The following is a 24,689-nucleotide window of genomic DNA, read 5'->3' as shown; positions in this document are numbered from 1 at the left end:
TTACTCAGGTTTAAATTGCCAAAGCACAAATAACTGTAAAATGTTAAATTAAAAAAAAACACCCATTTTAGAATTACTTAATAGTATTTAACTGAATTACAATTCATTTTGATTTTTAGAGCAGCGATTCAATACTTTTAGTTTGACTTTAAATTTTTCTAGATTTTGTTATCAGTTATTTTACAATATAACCTACATTTACCACAAAAATTATAGGCTGACTTTGACACACTACATAGAAAAATTACAGAAAAATATATAATGTATTTTAATGTAAATAATAAATATTTATTCGTCGTTGTTTGCTAAAAATAGCTCAAATTATGTACACACATATCTCTTAGTTATTATTGAATACCCAAAAAAAATAGATACACATTAAAATGAATATATTAGTATAACATTTAAATAATCAAATATACATATATGGAAATAAGCATAAACAATATTTCACATAATACATGTTTTTACGTAAATGATTCTATGTATAATATATGAATAGCGTCGTATAATGATGTTTGATCTTGTTACAGATGGAACGTAATTGACGTGAGCGAAAGCGACAAAACATACTGTGATGTGAACGAAAAAGAAAGAGAAACGAATAGAAAAATATCTTTCAATCTAAATAAAATGTGAATAAATAACATTGTGATGAATATATACAAGAGTGTATTCATAAAATGGATCATGGCAAAATTTCTACTGTTGGCGGTGCTGTGCGTTCCGAATATGATTGCAGGTAAATAAATACTTTTTTTAATATTTATATATGTGTGAGTACGTGTTCAACAGCAAAGAGCTCATGTCATATTTTAACAAAAACATGTTGTATCATTAAAACATACAGTTAGCAAGTCATAGGATTTTTTTTTAAATTAATAATTTTAATATACGTTCGTAGTTGTAGTAAATAAAGGAATAGAAGGGTCGTTTCTAAATAGAAAGCATAACGATATAATATATTATACATTAGAATTTCACGTTTCAATGCATTTTCATGCGAGAAAAATCTCTACAACTTGAATAAAAAGACCGTATTTTTATTCACAAAGGACTTCACATAGTCGAATGATTTACATTATATACTCAGTCAGTATTGTGAGAGGGAACCTAAAATGATTTCTTTTATAAAATATATACATAATATATTTATAAACTCAAAATATTATTGTTGCTTGATCAAATGATTGACTATTACATTTATAACTTTACTATGAATGTTTTTAATTTCCCTTTACTTTAAATTCACTTTGTATATCAATTTAAGCAATGCCTTATTTTATAAATAAAACATTTTTGAAATTAAAATAAAAATTAAATTATTTAAGAAATTTTTATTAAACTTAATGGAAAAAGATAAATATTTAATATACAATGGGTTTCTATTTTTATTTAATTTAATATTTTTATTTAGAATGGTAAAAATGTACTTTTAGCTTTGTAAATTTCTTGCTAATTTATAGTAATGAATCGTAATATAAAAAAAAATTAAATATTTAAAGTACAAAGATGTATCTTAATTTGCACTAGTAAACCTGTTATATGCTTATTTTTTACTGATTATTCTAGGAATAATATTATATTATTTAAGCCTACTCAGCTTTAATTATTTATCAAATATTAACTATTATTACATTAAAATAAATACGGTGCATGAACAAAAATAAAAGAGCAATTTTATTAAATCTCAGTTATTACCGTAAATTAAAAATAAATCGCGTGAATGACTTTTAAACATATTTTTATATCCGTAATTAAAGGTGAAATTAATTGATACTTATATGAATTATTTATTACCTTTAAAAAGCTTTGCTACGATTCATACAATCAACATTAAAACTTATTCATCGTTGTTCGTGCAACGGCTTGAATTATATTTATAACTATTCTCCATATATATATATATATATATATATAAATACATGTAATTTATTATTTTCTTAAACATTAATTATATAATAAATAGTTTTTAAAATCAAGCTCTATTTTTAAATTTGTAAGTTTACTTTTCTCTTGGCTTTTTACTGCAACTTTCAAAATGCTGTTTCGATGCATATTTGCACAATATGATAAATAAACAATTTATTTGTATTTATGTTACAGTGAATGTTATTACCAACGAAATTATATTTTAATGGGCATTTCAGTAAAATAACGTCGGAATACATTTTCACTGATAAGAATATATTTCAACTAGTGAAGATATAATTTGTCTAGCAGATGCTAGTGAAATTATATGCTGCTCTAAACTGTCATTTTATAGACGTGAAAAAAAAACTATACCATCATATAAGATATCACCGTATTCCACTGACATTGCTTATTTTAAATTATTATTTGAGGTTTTGAGGTTGAATGAGAGACTTTTCACCCAAAATAGTTTAATTAATTAGGTACAATTTAAAGTAGTATAGAAATAGTGTCGTTTAACGAAAGCGGCTTTTGTCAGAAAGTCTTCTCTGGTGTGTCTAGTTGTATAATGTCGGCTGTGTTGTATTCTGTGGATTTGCTGGAATTTATCTCTGAACGATTCGCTAATGTATCATATCTCATTTTAATATGGGTCTCTAATATCCTCCTCCTTCATCTGCCTAAGCTTGTCTACCTACTGACGGTGTGACATCGTGTGTCGCATCTTTTTTATTATTGATTCGAGACAGCTCTGGCGAATCGCAGATGAGGATGTAGGTAGAGTAATTGCATTGTTTTTGTTTTCACAGACAAAATACGCTCTGAAGGTGCCTATTTTTTAAGATCATTAATAAAAAGGGTAATTGACAATAGTTTTTGTAAAATAAAAGCAATATCTATCGTGCATCCTTTACGCATAAAAAGGTAGTTTTTCCTGGTGCTTATCAGTGACAGATAAGCACCGCTGGTATACACCATACAGGTATTTCATTTTTTCAATGTTCTGAATGGTCATTCGAATGACCTTTAAGTTAAACGTGCAGCTGCTTGGAATACTCACAATGATATAAAAAATGCACAACTATCTAGAAAACTTGTTCCAATAAAAAAAGCGATGATTTTATCCATGAGAAAATGCAAAACTATTAGTACTCGCATGCAACTATTGTAAAAGAGGAATATTATATTATAAATGAAAAAGGTTGTACATCAGTACATATTGGACAACTAAATATAATATAAATATTAATATTTTTAAATGTACATATGTGTACACATTAGTTTTTCAATCATTCAAAGGGAAAAATTGCATTTTCCGACTAAAATTTCCGATTTCACAGATGAGACATGTCCGTTTCGCACGTGGCCGTCGGATATTTTTTTCCAGCACAGTTTAAATTGCAAATGTCACATCTCCGATTCAACACCCCTACCCCAATTTAGCACCCTCTGGCGCCCCCAAAATACCACCATGGACCCTACGCCACGCCTCAACTAAAATTAATAATTCATTTTTCAATTGCCAATATGACCGAAAGGCGAAAGAAAATTGCAGCCCAGAATCGAATGCGCAACTTTATCTCAACATTATTATAAAATATGAATGAGTTCAGTGTTCGCGTTTGATATTTTTCCATATTTTTTTCATTCACTCGAAAAAAGCGTAATATCTACACTCGCATAGCTCGCATAACCTTGTGTCGTAATAATACAAACACGCAAACGTTCGTTAACCTCTCATAATCACGACCATCAGAAAATGTTTTAATTTCATTTTATTCTTTATGAGCTTTCACATTAATGCTTATCGATAATAAAGACTCGTATTTTATACACAAACTATATACTTACACATAAGTGCTTATTAATTTTAGATTAGTATGCATCGCCATTGTTACATAATCGATGTAAATGTAGTTTCTTATAGCTTAATACGCTTTTATACAATCCCCGTTATTTATAAAATTGTATTTAAATGAAAATATAAACTCAAATAAGATACTCAGTATACTTATGTTCTCCTTCTAACAGGATACTAAAGAAAATATACATAAAATATATTTTCATACGACGCCACATATTTATATTTACATTTTATTCAATGGTAGTTGCTTGATGTTTGCAATGCTTGTGGTCGTTTTTTATCGTTACTTTTGTGACGATTCTGTCTTCCAAAAATATGCAAAGTATGTTAGGTTATTATATTAATATAATTTAAATTTATATTTATTTAATATAGTTAAATTGTATTAGAAAGTATTTATATAAGTAACTATTTACTATTAAATTTACATAATAGTGTTTTTGTGTGTCAGCTTTATAACGATTAACATTTCAACATACGTTTATCGAATTTAAAATAAGTACTACTTTTAGTATTATTATTTTTTAATATGCCCTCTAAGTATATTACACACATATGTGGCACTAAGATAAAATTACTAAATTATAATATGGGAAAATCCATTAAAGTCAACAGTTTTATGTGTATATTTTAATTTTAAAAAAATTGACAAAATTCCATGTTTTTTAAACTTGATACATAGTATTAAATTACTTATACGATAAAAAGAAAGGTAATTTTATATAGTATAATTATTGTATTATTACGAAGTATATTTTATTATTATGTGTAATGTATTAAGTATTTGATCTATATTTATTCTACTAAAATTTAATGTATTACATTAAATTTCACATTTTCAACTGATTCGTATAAATCGTATAGTTATTTTTATATTTAAATTTACTATGTTTATATGGTAGGTATGCCATTATATGTTTTTTTTTATATATTTTGTAAATTTACTTAACATAAAAATGCAATATTTTCCTCAAAATAACTATGACAAAAATTTCAGTTCAAATATACTGTAGTATAACTGAAACGAATAATAGAATTAGGTTATAAAGCAAATAACTAAAATATTACAATTAAATAGCACCGTAACCTTTAAAATTGAACTTATCTATATATTTAAACTGTATTTGTTTTATACAATATATTAATAAGGGTTTATATAGATATTATATAAATTATGTAGACAGTGTATTTTCAGGTATAATATATAAGGTCAGGTTACCAATTCTATGAATTATATTCGATATGTAATCCCTTTATTTTAGCTAGTAATAGTTTTTTAGTACGATTCGTGCGAAAGTTTTGCCGTTGAATCTGAAGTGAAATATTATTTACGCTACTAACTAAAAGTTGTATCTTTTAATGTACCAGAGATATATATTATTAGGTAATCCCGGAATTAATGTCGTCTTTAATGCATTCATGCTTTTCCCGATTATACCTGAGTACTTTTTATGTTAAATCTGTGTTTGAGGTAAATTCCAATATTTAAAAAAATTCCGATATTTAAAAAAAATGTGCCCCATCGCAAGTAAACAATTTATACGAAGCTGCATGTTTTATTTTTATTTTTTTATTAACAAAAAATCAGTTGCTAAAAACATGTGTAAAGTAGTAGGTGATTCAATAAATACCTATAAATATCAAGAATAATTTAATAAAAATTTGAACTGAAAATTGTGATAGACAGAGTAGTCCGAGATGTGGGAGACCAGAAAAGATAGATAATGATGTCCTGGCTGCAGAAATGGAAGCAAGTCCTTTCTATCAACTAGTCCAATTCAACAGTGTATATATATTCAGAATATTGGAAAGGCTCAGAGACAAGGTATAAGTGTTTCACACAAATTGAGCGAAGAAAACAAGTCGCGCATATCCGCATATCCCAAGAGCTTGAGCTGAGTCACCTTTGATAACCGGAGATAGGAAATGGGTTTTGTATGACAACAATTGTCGTAAAAGACAGTGGTTATCCAAAAGTCAAATAGAAATAACTTCCTCGAAGGCCGGACTCACTAAAAAAAAGCTATTTCGTGTTTATAGTTGGATCGTAAAATGATCGTGCATTATGAAACACTTAAACTTGGCCAAACAATAACAACAAGCTGCAATTGCGATCAGCTTATTATATTGCACGAGGAAGTTAAAAAGCCTGAACTTATCAACAAAAGTCAAATTGTTCTACAACTCGACAATGCGCGTCCCTATGTAGCGAAATTGCCTTGATAAAATCAAGGAACATGATTGGAAAGTTTTATCTCATCCATCTTATTGTACAGACCTTTCTCTTTTCGATCGATGCAATTAAAAAATCCAAAATTCAATCAATGTTAAAAGGGGGCTTTAGGAAAACTTTGAATCAAAGCTTCCAGCATTTTATATTTAATGAACCACAAGTAAATACTTATTATTGTTAGACATTTTTTAAAAGTGAAATACAATTTTTTTTAATTAATAAAATTAAATTTGTATTTTTTAATTAACCAAAAATTAAATTTATGAATTAAATTGTAAATTACATAGCATAAATTAATGTTAAGAATTTTAAGTCCTAAGTACAAAATTTATTTATATTTAAATATCTATTTATATCGTGTATTATGTACGTTTAGACATATATTTATTACTTTTTTTTACTCAACTTATCAAATTAAATTATGTTTTATACATATTATTCTTCGCTTATTAAATTCACATATGTAACCCACGCAGCAATAATAAAAACACCACCACGAGGAAAAAAAACAACGCACAAGAAAATCCCAGATCCAATTCATCATCGCACTACTCTGTTGATATTGATATTTTTCGTACAGCGCGGATGTTTCTTTAATGAATATTGAGTTTCATCCTGACAAATATAATAACGTGGCGTACCAGAGTACCACCTACTCGTACAATTTTTCTATCCACATATACGTTCACACTCATCTTAGGCTATCACTTGTTTGCGCACGTACCGTTTCGGCTCGCACACACTGGATTTTATATTTTAATAATGGCATCGCTATTCAACAGCGGCGAAGCACGTTAAAACGTAGGAAGAAAAACTCGGAAAACCATTTCTCGGATATAAAATATTAGATGTATGGAAAAGATTTCCCTTCCGAGGATTACAAGTGGATTGGAGAAGGTCGACCCTGACTCGGGATAACCTTTATTGAGTTGTCACGACATTTGCCCGATGGCGCAAATTTGACGTGCACAACCGCCCCCGAGAAACTACCCGCGTGTGTATACACATACATGCATTGTGTATGTATGTACATAAGTACAATCACACATATCAAACACGTGTCGGTACAATACTAATACAGTTTGACTAAGAAGTTGCGTATGAACATGAGTTCCAAGTTGAATGTCATTTAAAAGCGTTTGTAAAATATCTATTTTATTAATTAACTATTATTTCTTTTAGTTATAAAGCTATGAAATACTATGAAAAAACAGCTATTTTTTAATAAAAATGATTATACTAAAAATATAAGTTCTTAAACGAAGTCTTTGAGATGAAGTAATTCATTTGTAGCGAGTTTTTTTATACAAATTTTCTTTGGCAACTAGATCAAATTAGAAACGGTCGTTTCGAAGGCAAATCCGAATGCACGCGGTATCTTTACTCATTGCGACGGTATTCATATATTTTCTAAGTTATGGCATATACTTTGTGACTTAATCTGCTTAAAGGTTTCTCGCGGTGGTATCCCATTTTAACGAAAAAAAAAACATTTTATACAATAATCGTTAGCGGAACTGGCCTTTTTAATATTTAATTAGCATGGGTTAATTTATCCTATTGTAAATAGAAGAGTGGTTTAATTGATTAACCTGATACTTTGATCACTTTGCAGGTAGAGCCGGTTATTAATAATAGTATATTTTTCTTAATACAAATTCAATTCTGCTACGGGGACTAACATCCGTGACATCTGGGTTAATAGTCCTGGCCTTAAACACTTTGCCGTTTGTTCAATAAATTTTTGCGTTTGTTTAGATACAATATTACAATATTTATCGCAGTGGGAACGCTCGCAACCGAGCGTTCCCACTGTGACGGTACCGACACGATTTTATTGCTTTTGACATGAAGTTTTGCCTTCTAAGATTTAATAATTATTTTTGCGCTCTTCTGTTGCCCAAAACTCGATTTTAAAATACTTTGTTCACCTGTCTTATATTAGAAGTCCATAGTAATATCGGTAAGGATAGCAACCATATTTTTAAAACATAGTCTAATATCGAAATGCAGACAAACTGTAAGATGCGATGTCTGTCTTTACTTATTCTTCCGCTTATTTATTCTGAAAGATGAGTTGGCTCAGTTTGTATTTTGGACTTGATCTAATGAAAGTTCTAAAACATTAATAAGTTTTAGAACTTTCATTAGGTTAGCTTTGGGTTTGAATAGTAAATGGACGTTTCGCAACTGTCAAATTAAGTTTCATAGACATTTTAGAATTGGATCAGTTAAATTATATTTTCGCTAGTAGAAATATATAAACCGAGGAAACTCTATTTAGACTTAACTAATAAAAATATAACTTTACCAAAAAACACAGATTCGCTGTAACATGTACACATTGGATGTAAATTAATAACGATAGATATGTAAATATATATATATTACTACATATAGAAAAGTTGAAATCATTTAATTTTACTATTACCTGCCAGATAATTTATATTTTCACTGGTAAAAATATATATCTACTGGTGGAAATGTATTCCGATATGATTTCGGGATATTTGTTTTAGTTTTTAAAATAATCTTTTGCTTCCAAGCGTTATTTAAAAATTTTACTTTCACGATCTTCATGAAATTGTTATACATTGATGCTATTAATGTGTACAAAAATACACATTAAATCAAAATCCGTGATTTTTAAACTCACCTAATATTTTTTTATAGTTTAAAATTATTCACTTTTAGAGTATATTTTGCTTAAAATTCTATTTGTCTATGAATAAAAATAATTAAATACTAAGGATAGGTAGCTTGATAATTTACTATATTGGCTTCTAAGCCTTCTTCTTTAAAGGTTCATATTTCAGAGAGTCGTGCTTTAATTCCATAAAACATTTAGGCCACCGTGTATCTGATACTCGTACTATATATTAGAATGTTTATATTTATATGTACCTAACGTGTGTCTTGAATGTATGGAGTGTGTACAACAAAGTCCCCCGCCCACTTATTCCCCCATGAGGATGCTGATAGGAAAACATCTACTTTCATGTTTGTTTTATTCATCCATTAGGCGAGAGCATTATACGGGTTGAATTCGTATTAAATCTCTATATTATTGTCTCTTACATTACACAGCACATTACCAAAAGCATGTATTTTATTGTATTGTCAAATTAAAATTATTCAACAAACAATGTAACACTGGAAAATTTCATTATTGTATTATTATTCGCGTTAGTTCCGGTTCAGTTTTCAGTTTAGCTCGCCATTTCAAATTATGTCCAGAACGAACGTTCAGAATATGTCCAAAATGATGTACGGTATTCTGAATGATACAGTATTATTAGGAGAGCCTTTTTCAAATTATCCAATGGTTCTATTGTATGATATTTAATTAACAATAACATGCAAATTTTTTACATTTTTTGCGCAACTTTACTTCAATTAATTTTTTCATTATTAATTATGAATATTAATATAATATACTAATACAGTACATTTTCATTATGTTATATAATGGAGATATTCCGTTTTTATTTTTTACTAAAAATGAAACAAGAATTCTCCAGAAACTCATACTACCCGCGAGCGTTAATAAAATACGAATCTAGGTGAGATTCCAGAAAGTTTCGGTACTCTGATTCGCCTGACTGTCAAAGAGTTAAATTTGCAGAGCGGTTCATTCCGGTGCTATTTGAACTACGACAGTGTATGGAAATCGTATATGAGAATTCAGAATGTGACAGCGAATGAAAATGCATCCAAAAAGCATAATATTATAACACACGTTATTTTCAACGTCATATTGCTCAATACTGATCACTGAATATATTTTTTTTAATGAAATGTAATATTAAATTGTTATTTTATATATATTTAGCATTTGTATATTTAAATATAAATATACAATATATGGTAAAATGTTATATTTGTCGAAATTTAACTAGACCTTTGTTTGGTATTTTTCCGTTTAAAAAAGCATACAAATAGAAGAAAATCGTAAATCTTTACAAATGGTCTTGTTACGCATTTTCCTTGTTCTTCTCCAAACATTTCTTAATCCTTACAAAACCAATTTACAGTGGACTTTTGTCGAGCATTTGCTAAATATATACACGATACAAACATAATAAACTTTTTATAAATTATAAATATCTCTGAATACACATTATATAATACATGCATATAAAAATCTGTTCTTATAAAAAATAAAGCGGATCACTCTAAATTAACTATGAACAATTATAGCAATACTTATATTACATTTTTATATACAACTAAAACTGTAATATTTAAAACTTTTTTAGTCATCATGAATATAAAGTACGTTATACTAGTTTGATTCATAGAAAAATCATTATCTTAATATATTAAATTTCCTAATAAAAAAACTCACTTAATTTTACATAACAATAGATATTTATTACATAAATTAAATTTATTAAATCCATCTTTATAAATCTGAATGAAACTTATTATATTTAGAAAACTAATATCTATGCATTATGTTCAAATATATGAATGCACGGAAATAATGTTTCTTTTTATATGTATAAATTTTATTGTTCAACAGATATTATAATATAAATAAAACCCTCTCAACCAAAGAATAATTTATTTTTAAAATGAACACATTAGATTTTTTAATTCTGAGTAATTTATATTGTGTATATAAAAATCGAGTATACGAGGCAATAAATTACACAGCTTAATTGTACCATTGGGTCACCTGCAATATTTTGCTTTGCGTTATTTTTTAAACGCTCAATATTATCCAATGAATATTTTATACTTCATGAATATTCATATCCATAAGAAAAGTTATTCATATTGCATTATTTATTTTAATTTATTTTTAATCCCATAAGGTTTTTTTACTACCGTATAAATAAATGATTATTTATTTATACGTCAGTTTATTAGCACAGTACACACGAAGAAATTAATAGTTAGGTTAAGTAACCCATAAAAAAACATACAATTTAATAATAAGTTATAGAGGCAATGGCATCCAACTGCATGTACGAATAATAATACTAAATATATAAATATACACATACAGAAATAGACAATCCCGCAGTGTATGAATGCTCTTTTTATTGAACTAGAGATCCTTAGTGGCGAAATCGATTCAAATAATTCGCGTAGTTAATTTATACTCCTACTAATTCTAACTAAAGAGAAAACAATAAATTTCCCTGCATGTTTTACATATTTTATATTGCTATGAGCGAAAACCGTAGTCTGTTAGGTTAAATATCTTGTCCGTAGGATCTAGACAGGTAACCCAGAGGTAGCGGGTTCGAGCAACGGCTTTTGACTTAAAAAAAATTATCATTAAAAACCGACAAAAATTAAATAATTTATAACTATTTCTATAGATGTCATTGATTCCCTGACTGAAAAGTCTGGTGATTAATAGATACTTACTTGGTTATAGTACTTATTATGTTTGATTGACTAACCTAGTTGGTACAAATTTACCCCGTTGTAACGCACTGGGATTACGGCTATTAGGTTTAAACTCAATTTTAAGAAAAAAATCCGTATGTAAAAAATATATCAAATATTTTATATTTGTTAATATTAAATAAATAAAAATTATAACATATATGTTATATTTTTTTTGCACATCAAATCTAATTTAATTTTCAATATTATCAATCACGATATTTATCCATGAAGTAATGAAAATCTAGGAAAACCTAATCTGTGATGATCGCTCAGAATTATAATTAAATAATCTCAGATCACTCAGACAAGATATAAATCAAGTAAAATATTCATATGGGATTCGAACTCAGTCCTTTCATGTGCTTACCATTGACTTACACTACATAAATATACTGATGATATATTATATAGTTATTTATTTAAAAAAATAAAATATGCACACAACAGATATCTCTTAATAATAATTCTTTTCCCACATATCATTGCAGCAAATTCAGTGTTTTTCCTTAGTAAATGAAGAATAGGATGAAATCTAAAAATAACTTTATAGGTTTTTTATTGTTAATATTTTATAAAGAGTTTTAATTTCAAATAGAATTTATAAAATTATCTAATATTTTTTTCAATAATTTATAAAAGTGTTATTAGTAAACAGTATTCTAAATAGCGCGGATTACGTATTAAGCAAAATGTGACGAATATTAAGGGCGAACTCAATAAATACGCGTTTGAAGATATTTGACTACAAATTTAAATACGTTGCTTAGAATATTAACGCTTAACTATACTCATTGTAATAATCACGTACTTATTAAGCTATTTTTGTTTGTATTTGCATTTTGGTAAATTTTGCAGTGAAAGATTATTAATTTTAAGATATGCTCTTAAAATTTTATCCTGGAATTAATTTTTTTAAATTGTTCCTCGGAAGATATTTTGCTTAAAACCTTATTAAGGCTACAATAATTATTTATGAATATTAGTAAACATATTGTAATTATATCACCAAAACTATTTGTTTTGTGGGTTATCCTTCGTAGTCTACTGGTTTCCTGGATCAAGTGTCGACAGCTTTAAGAGCGCAGTCTCAGGCTGGTCAGCTTATGGCGGCGCAGCATCTGGGGCTGTTCATTGATGGCACAGTCTCTGCGGTCTATCAGCGCCTGACTGTTTAAAGATCCTGTAATGAATTACCCTTAGTTTTATACTCAAACTTGGTAAATAATTGACAGATGCATAGTGCTAGCTTATTAACAAAATATGTTTTTTACATGCATAAACCCAATGCGTTACAACAGGGTAAATTTATACCAATTGGATAAATAAATATTAACCATCAGACTAAAAATCTATAAATTGGACACATCTTTATAATTAATTATAAAAAACTACTTACTTAATATGTAATATAATTTATAATCAATAGCTGTCACTTTGCAGCTGGAGCGATATTTTTATAATAGCGCATTTTTATAAATATAAATTTGAGTCTGCTGCCATGGTTTGAGCCCGCAACCTCTGGATTACTAGTCTGAGACTTCGGACTATGGTATTCCGACCGTTGTATCATATATTTATTATATTATTTAATTTTAATTTTGAGCAATTATACGTAGGTATAAAGCGAAGTGGGTGGAAATTTTTACTATTTCTATTAATGAAAAATACTTTCTTTCATCTCTAATCCAGACATAAAAAAGCGATTTGTGTATCGGAACTACATGTTTTAAAAGTGATACTCACTGTGGAAAATATTTTACTCAAAATGATATTGAATATGTCAAAATTTCTTGAACCTCATAATTAAAAATTATTTATAATATTTTTTGCTATTATATATGATTTTTAATAATTATAATTTTAAGAAAATTCTTTGGATTAGGGTAGGTTGAATATATAAAAACTAAATTGTGATTAAATACCATATACATGTAGTATTTCCGGTCAGAATTGGAGGGCAGTGAAATCAAAGCTATCTAGATTGTGCGATTGTTGGTCGGCTACCAGCATTCTTGGCTTTAACCGTCATTCTTCCAACTTAGTCTTAACAACTTAGTGTCTCTTATAGATATTTATTAGCACGTTGTATATAAAGTAAGCGAAAATGTATACATGTCAAATTTAGAAATATGTAAAATAATGCGTAACTTATATTTTTTAGTATGTAGCACACATGAAATAGTTGGAAGGTAAAAATTATTACTGCAAAAACTTGCGGATATACATTGTACTGTACTGCTTTATTTACGGATACGATTATATTTTTATTATGGAATATGGTTTATCAATTAAATTAATTAAATATTGGTAATAATTTTCATCGTCAAGGTCTATACGTACTTTCATATTTTTTATGATGGGTAATTTTTCAATATTAAATTTTCGTCGCTGGCGAATTCTGTTCGCATTCGTTATTCGTTATTTATTCTCTGCGACGCTCGCCATATTTATTGCCATAATATTTGTGCAAAAATTTAAAACGGCCCGAAAATCCTCGATATCATTAAGGGTAGACAGTGCGGATTATACGAATTCGAGGATATTAATGTTCGCGTACAACGGCCGTAATTACGTCGATTTAATACCTCGTCCCGCTCCGGTAAACCGAACCCAACAGAGATCGGGACAAAAATTATGCGTTTTTGTTTAGGGAGTCGCCCAACACTCATCAGCAAATGGTTTGATCTTTGATAGTAAGCAAATAATAATATTTTTTCTGCAATAGAATCGTAATTTTGGTACACTGATTTTTTATATATCAGATTTGTGAATCGTCGCCAAAAAAATCATGGCAAAATAAAACTCTATCAAATATGTTTTATTGAAGCTAAAGAATCTTGTTATATTATGAAAATAATTATAATAGTAATGGGCTTATGCAGTATCCCTTAATTTATGAATATTTCACTCTCTCGAGAATACCGCACAGATTTAATTTAGGTCCACTACTGTTTATTCTATTTATCAATAATATACATATGGTCAATGAGGGCGCAAAATAATATATGCAGACGTCCTAAAAACATTTAAAATTACCCACACAAATACAGATTCACCGTCATAAGAAAAAACTTCAAAGGGAGGTTGTGAATACCCATTGAGCTGCCACAGCACTAGTGTCCCTCATTACCGGCTCATTACTTTGTATTAGTGTGAACGCAACCTTACAAATTCCAATTGTGATTTGTATTAAATGGTCAAACCGTCAGAATAACAATGGCGACGCAACGGTTCTAATGAAAACGTTCAGTGTTAGTTTTGTCTAATTGTTTGTATTTTCGGCGGATACGCGCGCCCACAGGGTTGGATCACTCATGCGTGGTCCGCGTTAAAACGCCCGTCTGTTACTATCAAGATGACCTGCACGCGAACTACTCTAATTTCGCTGATAACAGGCTGCTTTTTGTTATCGCTCGGTGGCACCCCGGAGATCGTACGGAGGCGTACCGTGTGCGAATTTGCCGATTTCGATGAAAATAATTAGCTTTAGACGCCTTTAGAAAACCGGAAAAAATGGTGCCAGCTTATGCCAATTTGAACCAACAATTTACAAGCTCATTATCACGATGTTTTTTCAATTATAAAGGTACGTCAGATTATAAAAATCAAACACTGATGTACAAATAAATCCATTAAACAATTTGACAAGAATTAAATCCGCAAATCTAAGAATTGTCGAAACGATTTAAGTCAAAATTACTCTCAAAGCCAGTGTCATATAATATAAACACGGCTTTTAAACGTCAAAGATAAAATCGGGCTTTTTTAAATGTAACGCCACCGTGAGAAAACCTTTTTGCAGATATGCTAAAATTTTGCTAGGAATCAAAAAGGATTACATGTGCATTTGAAATTTCAATCCAAACAATCTTTTCTGATCTACTTTAATAGCCAATGACAAAATATTTTAAAAAAGTTTTTCAATTGGCCGTCCTACCAAAAGAGGCGAAAACAAAATTTTATATAAAGGGGACAACAGCAGGCAACCATCGATCACATAACATTCTAACAAGGCATCGAAACTTTTTTTGTTGAATACATTTCCAAAGGCGTGACTCTATATTAAAGGTATCTCGAGTTAATATCCTTACTCCCCTTTGACTAATTTTTAATTTGTCACTTAAAGCTTCATCGTTTTCCGATTTGTGGAGATGTATGAAAGTCACCCCAATCCACAAAATGGTGATAAATCGTATTTCGAAATGCTTAATCCAGCCGATGTTTTTTCAGCACCTGCTAAGTTGTTTGATTTAATTATTAACAAATATATTCACAAACACTGTCGGCAAATGCTAGTAGACCAATAACGCGGGTTTCGTTTGAGTCGTTCCACGGTCACTAACCTCTTGTGCCTTTCGAAGGCGGTGATAATATCCTTCGATTCTAAAATCCAAGTCATCTATACTGACTTTCAAAAGCATTCGACAAAGTTTGTCTTACGCTCCTTCTTCATAAAATAAGCAACTTTAGTTTCTCAAACGGTCTTGTAGGCTTATTTCGAGTAACTTAACCTTCTCAGACACATTACAAGGTATACTTTTATTGTTTTTGAAGATACTTTTGATTTATTTTCACTGGGAAGCCATCGAAATCGTCGCTCAGATGAGTATTTCGCTCATTTTGGAGTACCACAGGGATACAATCTGGGTCCTCTGCTCATGCGGCAATTATTAACATGAAATACTTATTATATTCTGATGACCTGAAAATAAGTATTCACATAAATTTGATAAACCATATATGTGACGATCGACCAAAATTTTATTTATATAATAATTACCAATTCTGATCTACCAGATATGATAGAAATTTAAAAACATCAAGGTTTTTTTAGGGGTTTAAATTCAGGTCTGATCAATAATCAGCGATATATACCACTTGTATAATCGTGCTAGTTATTGGCTTTTGCACTTCAAAAGTTTAAACTCTCAAAGTTTGTACGAACTTCAACTACGAAGAAGTCAAACTAACTTCAAACTATCGAATATCACAGAAACCGCCGCTTCCCTCTTTACGTTACCTAGTCCAGCTCGACGTTCGAATTCCATAACAAAAATATACATTCCTAACATGAAGGACGATACAATATTTTAGCTAAGATTTAAACATTTTTTAATAAAATGATTTTTTCCACAAAGATTAATAAATCTACAAACGTAAATACTTAGCACTAGTTTCTTACCATTTTTAATACAGTATAAAGAAAATTAAATTAAATTATACATTATTTTTATAGGCATTTTTTTATTATATCTTATAATAAATTTTCTTTATAAATAAGAAAACCTGCTTCATTATTTTTTTATAAATGCTTGTCATGCCTCGCTTCGTTTTGTCCATCAAAATTTGACATGTCCAAGAAATTAACACTCTTAAACTGTATGAAAGCTTTTACCAAACAACGTATTCTTAAGGTTTATGTTGAATTATTGTTTGCTCCACTTCCGTTGAGGTCATAATTTTTTTATTAAATTAAAAGTATAGTAGAGAGGAAACAACATTTTCATAATATAGTATAGTATAGTACAAATTAAACACATTAATGATTAAAGTCCTTAGCCATAAAAATAACACTTGTCCTTAATGAATTTTTCTTAATTTTAAAAGGTATCGTATTATTTAATAAGCCGCCTACATTATTATTATACTATATTAAGAAATATTAAGACATTTAAAATATAAGCTCAAAGAGTACATACAATTGTATTTTGAATTAATTAAATATAAGGTCAGACTTTGTTAACATTATGTAAACAATATACCATGCCATGTATTTTTTTTTGCTTTCTTTTATTTCTTAGAAATTACACTCGAATTGTTATTTATTTTTAGTTGAAAAAATATAAATTAAGGAACACGTTCATGTTTAAGATTTGCTTTAAAATTTCTATTCATATTTTAAGCGTTAAACCTCATATATCTCAAAGAATATAATGTTAAACATAATACGTACAATGCGTAAATAATATTAAGGTGTATATTAACAAAACGGAAGAAAGCTGAAAGCGATGCCTGAAAATGCCTAAAACCACGCTGAAATAATACATAATAAACAGGCACAGAGAGACTCAAAATATATATACATACAATTTGATGTTATTTTGTAACAAAGTATTTATATGAATAATTTAATAATTTAAATGATTATTTTTATCTGTTTAATATACACAGAGTCTATTCTCATTCGGTAGATATATTTCACTGGATACTGCATAAAAAAACATGGCTTATCTGGTAAAATAAGAGATGTTTCCAAAAAATTTTCAAAACCGCATAACTTAAAATATATCCAGAATCAGATGAAAGAGTTTAGTTAAAAATTTCAGAAAAATAATACGGTCTAAGAAATCCCTTCGAATTTTTTTATTCATTTAATTTTAATTTAAAGTATCATTGTAAATACATATTTTTATCCCAATTTTCGTTGCTATATAACATTGATTGGCACGATTTGCCATTTGATAATTATAATTATCGTTTTGAATTGATTTTTTCCGTTAAAAAATGTAATCAATGAACAAATGTGATGGTTTTTTTGATTCGATGATTATGTTTTTATGCAATTCTCGTAAGACTCTAAGGGCTTGTTCAGAATTTTCGTTATTAAAAAAACTTCAAAACCGCATCAAAAAGATAAACATTAACATTGACTTAACCATATATGTTTCTAGATAATATTTATTATTTTTAATATAATTTATGTTGAAAAAATTATAGGCAATAATAGTACGTATTTTTGTAAATTAATTGCAATTAGTTTGAAACCAGAAGTTTTTTTTTAATATTTTTATATGAAGCAAAGTATACATGCACAGGTAACTTTAACTAGAATTTTACGCTGTTCATATAGTTATTTAGAGAAAAAAAATTTACTTTTCTGTTCCAGGAATGAGTAAAATGTGAAGTAGATAAAGGGATTTCATGTTTATATAGTTTATATAGTAATCCGTCAAGCTACACAATATCGAAAGCATTTTTACATCAACCATTAAAATAACCGTGCTTTTTTCTGTATTGAAATTGCCAGAAATGTGTTCTATAAGTCTGTTTAGTTAGGAAAAGGTTGAGTGCTTTTCTCGAAAACTAAATTGTTCGTTCATTATTTTACCTTCGAGGCGTAGGTCGTAAGATCTTTCCCAGGGGAGGTGTGACGGCAAAAAGTTTAAAAACCACTTGTCACGAGCTATCTAAGGAGTTGTTACGCTACGTTTTGGAAACGACTTTCGATAACATTGTAATGATGATGCTATCTTAAAAATGTATTTAAAAAACTTTCGATCTGATCTATTTTTAATTACACAATATTTTTTGTTGCCATCCTGTATGTACAATACATACATAGACTTGTACTTACTAATGCAACATTGAAATTTTATCAGGCGTTTTGTTTTCAGGGGGATAATATAAAACACAAGCCCACCTTTTTCTCGTCAAGCATAGGCTTACTTTTGCCTCGAAAATACCTCCCCATTGTGCCCACTATCGAACAATGAAACGGAATTGAACGAGGGTGTTTTCGTAGCCGAGCCCGGTTGTTTCACGCAATTATTTCACATTAATAGAAAACGGCCTTTTCATTTGGCAAACTGTCATTGTTCCCCCATCGCAGCGAAAGACATTATTGCCTCACACTTTTTAGACAATTTAAACACGCGGCATACCTTCACATGCACACAAACAAACATACTGAATAAACAATACGACGACGACGACGTTCGTTCGTTTTGTAATATCGGTATGTTTACAAAATAAATAATAATAATAATACAAGAACTCCCTGTTACTACTCGCGTGTAAGTATGTAAGAGTCGCGTGTATGTATGCGCATACATATGTATAAATTTACGTGTATTATATTATAATGAAAACGTATTCCTTTTCATTTAACACACCTGACATGTTTTCTCTCATTATTTGTTCGGCCACTCTATTATTGGATTATTTACACAAATAATATCTTACTTATTAGTAATGAAGAGAATTGTGCAATCAAATAAGCTTTTATTTACTATTTAATCGCAGTTTTTTAACATGTTAACTTAACTTTAACAGTATTATTATTTATATCGCAATCGGTGAATCCGTATAGGTTACGTTGAATATTTATAAAATAAATTGAATAAGAATTTAATACGCTATATACATGAAAAGCATTAAACACGATATGCTAATGAAATCACTACTAGAAAATGGTGTAGAAAACTTGGTACCTCAGATTGCATACACTGTATTTTAACGGAAAATAAATACTCACTGAACAATGCCTAGTGAATGTAATTCTCATCTAGAAATAAATGTAATAGAGGTATGTGTAACCCATGCTCTTTAATGTTTTATCTGAAGTTAAATATCAAATATCATTGTACAAACAAACAAAGAGCATAAATAATGGAGCTCGTACAGTCAATATTTTGAGATATGCTATACGGCACATTTACTATTTAATAATAATTCATCTTTATTAGCAAAAGGAAAACATTTCATATAATTATAAATTAATATGATTAAAAAATGTACGAACAATATTATATTTATGTCGGATCCAACCAGACTGTTTTTCATAAAGTAAAAAAAAATAGTATCGTACAAGCAGAATAAAGATTGTTAATTAAAAATTGATTACTTTTTATATTCTGTGAACAGAATGAAGTAAAAAATACTACAAACTATCGTAGAATCGAGAGCTTTTTTTGTTGAAGAACATTCACAGTTTTTTGTTCAGGCTTACGGAGTTCTACAAGAAGAAAATTTAATATAATATAAGCCACTCTTTTAATTTGTATATTAGTCTACAGTGCTTCTATGTATTATATTACCTGCAGAACACTGGGCTACAATTTTCTAATAATATTAGGTTATCAATACGTTCATGGTATTAATTTTTATTGCTATAGCAATAATATATATATATACAGATTAACTTACGTAATAAAAAAATCCTATATTTTCGACGCATCGTCAAAAACATCGTCTCGACAGTTTCGGGAAAAAGGTTTTGAGATAGATCTTTAGACATCGAAGTACGAAATAGTTCATATATATGGTAATGCACCCCCAGTGACATTTGACAGACTTTAAATGCTCAAGTGGATATGTCATTGAACAAGAATGGAGAATTACCGACTGCTTTCCACCCTACTAAATATGAAAGTGAGTTCTAGTGAACCGCAAAAAATAGTCGAATCAGACGTTCACGTGACTTACCCTAAATATTTAGACACAACTCAAATAAATAAGTTAAAACATGACTTAAAACATTAAATTGTAAAAAATCATAATAAATAATACTTATTCATATTCATATTGAATTACAACCTTTTTAAATCAATAAAACATTCGTTCCTAAATGTATTACCATTATTTAATGAGTTTTACAGGACAGGAATTGCAAAATGATCTAATCTGTAGAGAAATGTTCATTAAACAACTAGAAAATATTTTCCCGAATAATTTTTGTCGATTTTCTGAAAAGCAGTTTTTTTTTTAATTTATAAATAGAAAAGCTATAAATCAACTAAAAAATATGATTAGGTTAGCAATCATTGTCAATTTTATGTTTATAGATTTCAAATATGTATTGGTTATTTCAGTTCAGTTTATTTAATTTTGTATAGGTTAATAACTAATAAACGATTTGAAAATAAACTTAAACTGGTGTTAACCTTTTCTAGAAAAATTATATAAGCCGTTTACCATCATACATTAAAATATAAAAACAATACGTTCGTAGTAAATAGCCATATGTTTTTTTATTATTTCACGCATTGTACAGTGTTTTTATTTTATTTTTTTATTTGTAGTTAGACTTGTTTTTTTTGTTGTGCCTATGCAAATGTCGACAAAAAATTCCCAAATCTTTCTTTAAAGTTCAAACTGAAACACAATGTGGCTCAGGCCACGAGATATATATTTTTTAATTCGGCTAGGGTATTAGATAGGAAAATTTCTTATTGGCACAATTAACGTTTAAAATAAGCCCCATAAAATTAATCTGTAAATAGAATTATTTCATTTTCTTTCTCCGTTAATAGTACTTTTTATAAAGAAACACTAACACTTTTTCTTAAATTAAAACCATGCGTATAAAATAACCCAAAAATATCTTAATATGCTAAACATACTTGATAACATTTTTGCTGCATAAAATTGCAAAATCTAATACTAATATTTCAAAATTAAATGAATTATGATTGGAAAAATGATTAGTTTTCCATTCGAAAATAAATGTATTATATTTCCTGTTATTAATATTTCTATTTTGTAATAAATATAAACATATCAGATATTTTTAACGAAGAGTACGTATTTTAGTTTCTAGTTTTTTTTTTATTTTAATGTATTTTTAAATAATAAAACTAGCGGTATGACGTACAAAAAAATCTGTACGTCTGCATATCTAATGTTATTTAGTATTTCTCCTTAAATCCGTACTCCTTTTGTTCAAGCCTCAAGCGCTTACATGTATTTGTTCTGAGTGTAAATTAAATTTCAATACGCTATGCCAATATTGTACCTACACTTTTCGTATATTCTTACGAATTTCACAAAAACCTATATATGGATTTAGGCGTGTGATATTTATTCAATAGTAAGAAATAAAAATAAAACGGAAGGAAAATTGTTACGATGCTGCTTACGAGGCCAGTCACGGAATCAAAGGTCTCACGTAATCTAGGACGTCTGGGCGCATCACGTTCAACGTGACGGCGCAAAATCCACCATATATCAACACGGTTTTCCAATATTTTCAAATATTAAAACCTCTAAGAGTCCACGTACAAAATATCGAATAATTGAAAATCAAATATTGATCGTTGTCTGTGAAAACACATCCGTAATTACACGCATTAACAACAAAACCTTCGACGGGCTATATTATTTTCTTAAGGAGAAATGATATGTTTAAAGAATACCAAAGAAAATCGCTTATGCGGGGATAAAGTGGGGAAAAACTGTGTAAGTTATCAACTTCCAATCCTTTTTTCTCTTTATTTGACGTCATCGAATTCGGATAAGCGTGACACGGGTCGCTTGTAATCTGAGCCCAGCACAAATCATTTTTGGGTAAAAAATAAGGGAATCCTGAGGAAAGCAAGATATAAATTAGTCCCATTTCTTTTTTGCCTGCCCTTCGCCACGGATCCTGTAGATCCTGATGAAAATTCGTTTAACCCTCGTTGCAATGCTTCTTCCATACATTACCGACGTTATAATTTACGATTTTTTGCTTTCGAATTTTTAAATATTTAATTAAATTAAGTAACCTAATCTAATTTATTTTCGGAATAAAAAGGCATACTATTACTGAGTGTTATTTGATATTACTTGATGTTCCGAGAATATTGAACTAACCAACTGTTTTATTAAGAAATGTGAGATTTAATCAACGTTTTGAGGCGTCTAAATTAAATTTCAGAAGTCAATTTTCCATTTGAATGTAGAGTATTCATGTTTTAGTAGATATATTTTACACACCCCTCAAAAATATAGTGATATTATTTTTCTTATACAGATACTGCTACGATTAAATTTATATTTGTACGCAAAAAATACAGTATGTACCATATGTAAATTAAACATTTAATAATTTATATAAAAAAATAAAATTAATAAAAAAATTATTCACGAATTTATTTTATTAGAATAAATTGAAAACATATAAATTCTCGTAACGAAGTATAGGTACAGTTAAAACAAGTGTATTATTTAAGCAATTATCTGAAACCTTTTGATGGTAATTTAAAATTGTAATATGTATTTAACCCTCTTCTTTTGAATTTTAAGGAACGAACAATATGCAAATTATTAAAACAACATATCGATAAATACAAAATGTATATTTGCTAACCAAACTTCAGAGTAAAAAATACTTTATATTATATTACCCCTTTTTTACCAGCCAATATATAAAACCCTTAATTTCTAAAATGATAAATAATCATAAAGAAAATTCTATGTCACTGAAAGCTATATTAAAAATATCCTTACGCAAATAAATGTTAAAACATGTATATAATATATACACGCACATATGACCCCTATGTAATTTTTAATGATTATTAAAATAAAATATATTAAAGTTTGTTGAGTGTCTATATAATCGTTGCTCCTTTAGCGCCGCCGCCCTGTTACCGACCCATCCTTCGCACTTTAAGTAAAAACGACCCTGTATATACACATTATATATTGAAGCAATATTCACAATAATGATCCAATTCTGTACAGAAAAAAACGCACGTAATGAGCTCGTTAACCATTCTAAACCGTCAATGAAAATTTATCGCTTCAATATTTCGCGGAAATGTCGCATTTCGTTTTTCTTCCCTTTTTCTCTTTTATATTCGGTTCGCGTACACACACACAAAAGTATTTTTGCCAAATGAGAAATACGATATCAATGAAAAAATTATAAGTAAAAAAAACTACAGGATTTTAAGGAACGATATGCAAATATGTACCGTAAACGTAATGAAGACGTTTTATCTCATTACTTTCCTCTTTGATCGCTTTAAATCTATTGCGTTCGATTTTATATAAAAGAAGCCTTTAGATGTTATTTTTGTATTTTATAAGCAAAACAGCGCCCAGACAAAAGCGCCCACGACAAAACCGGGTGGTCAAACGCGCCTATAATTAAATGTTTTTTTTATTAAAATTGAACCTGCGTAAAATAAAATCCTAATCTTTAAATCTCTAAAAAATATTTTAATTAACGTTTGTCTCTTTTATACATTAAAAAAAACCAAGTGATATTAAAATTTTAAAAATAGTGGTTTCATTACTATAACAGAGCTAAAATTCTATAAGTAAAAAGGATTTCAATAATAATAGGTATGATTGAAAAATGATTATTTAATTAAAACAGCTAAAACAAAAAATATATTAAGTATTACGTCTTTGATAATGCGTTGTCAAAAGTTTGTTTTCTATAATTCATATTGTACAAATTGTAGTTTCTTAATTTTGTAAAAAATTTCTTTTTCGTACTTCTATATTTTGTTTTTGCACTCCTTCATAATCTAGAGCTTGATTTCCTTGCATCTGCTGCATTGCCTTGTGATCTATCGTACCTTAATTTTAAAAATTAAGTACAACATTTTTTCCAAATTTTATAAAAATATTTTGAGTTAGATTTTATAAAAATAACGTAGACTAACACATCATAACTTTTATTTTTAATAAAAAATATATTCTCCTAAAAATGTAATGCTGGTGTTTATAATTATAAATGAAGGGGCACATTTAATTCATTGCATCAAATATTGTACACTA

The 24,689-nt window shown here is 28.6% G+C and overlaps 1 protein-coding gene across 1 annotated transcript in view; it reads left to right on the top strand.

The window, feature by feature from the left end:
* The first annotated feature begins 547 nt into the window (after positions 1 to 547).
* LOC148236018 (uncharacterized) overlaps positions 548 to 24,689 on the top strand; it is a 95,149-nt gene continuing 71,007 nt past the window's right edge. Inside the window, exon 1 of the mRNA XM_088184273.1 lies at positions 548 to 742. Within this exon, the coding sequence (XP_088040399.1) occupies positions 655 to 742 (88 nt within the window). The 5' untranslated portion in view covers positions 548 to 654. The remainder of the gene's footprint in view (positions 743 to 24,689) is intronic.

The sequence above is a fragment of the Plectrocnemia conspersa genome, unplaced genomic scaffold (assembly GCF_051122295.1).
Source record: "Plectrocnemia conspersa isolate PC_06_02 unplaced genomic scaffold, ASM5112229v1 ptg000004l, whole genome shotgun sequence".
NCBI classification, from domain to species: Eukaryota; Metazoa; Arthropoda; class Insecta; order Trichoptera; family Polycentropodidae; genus Plectrocnemia; species Plectrocnemia conspersa.
The sequence above is the reverse complement of the archived record's forward strand: the minus strand, read 5'-3'. Positions and strand labels throughout refer to the sequence as shown.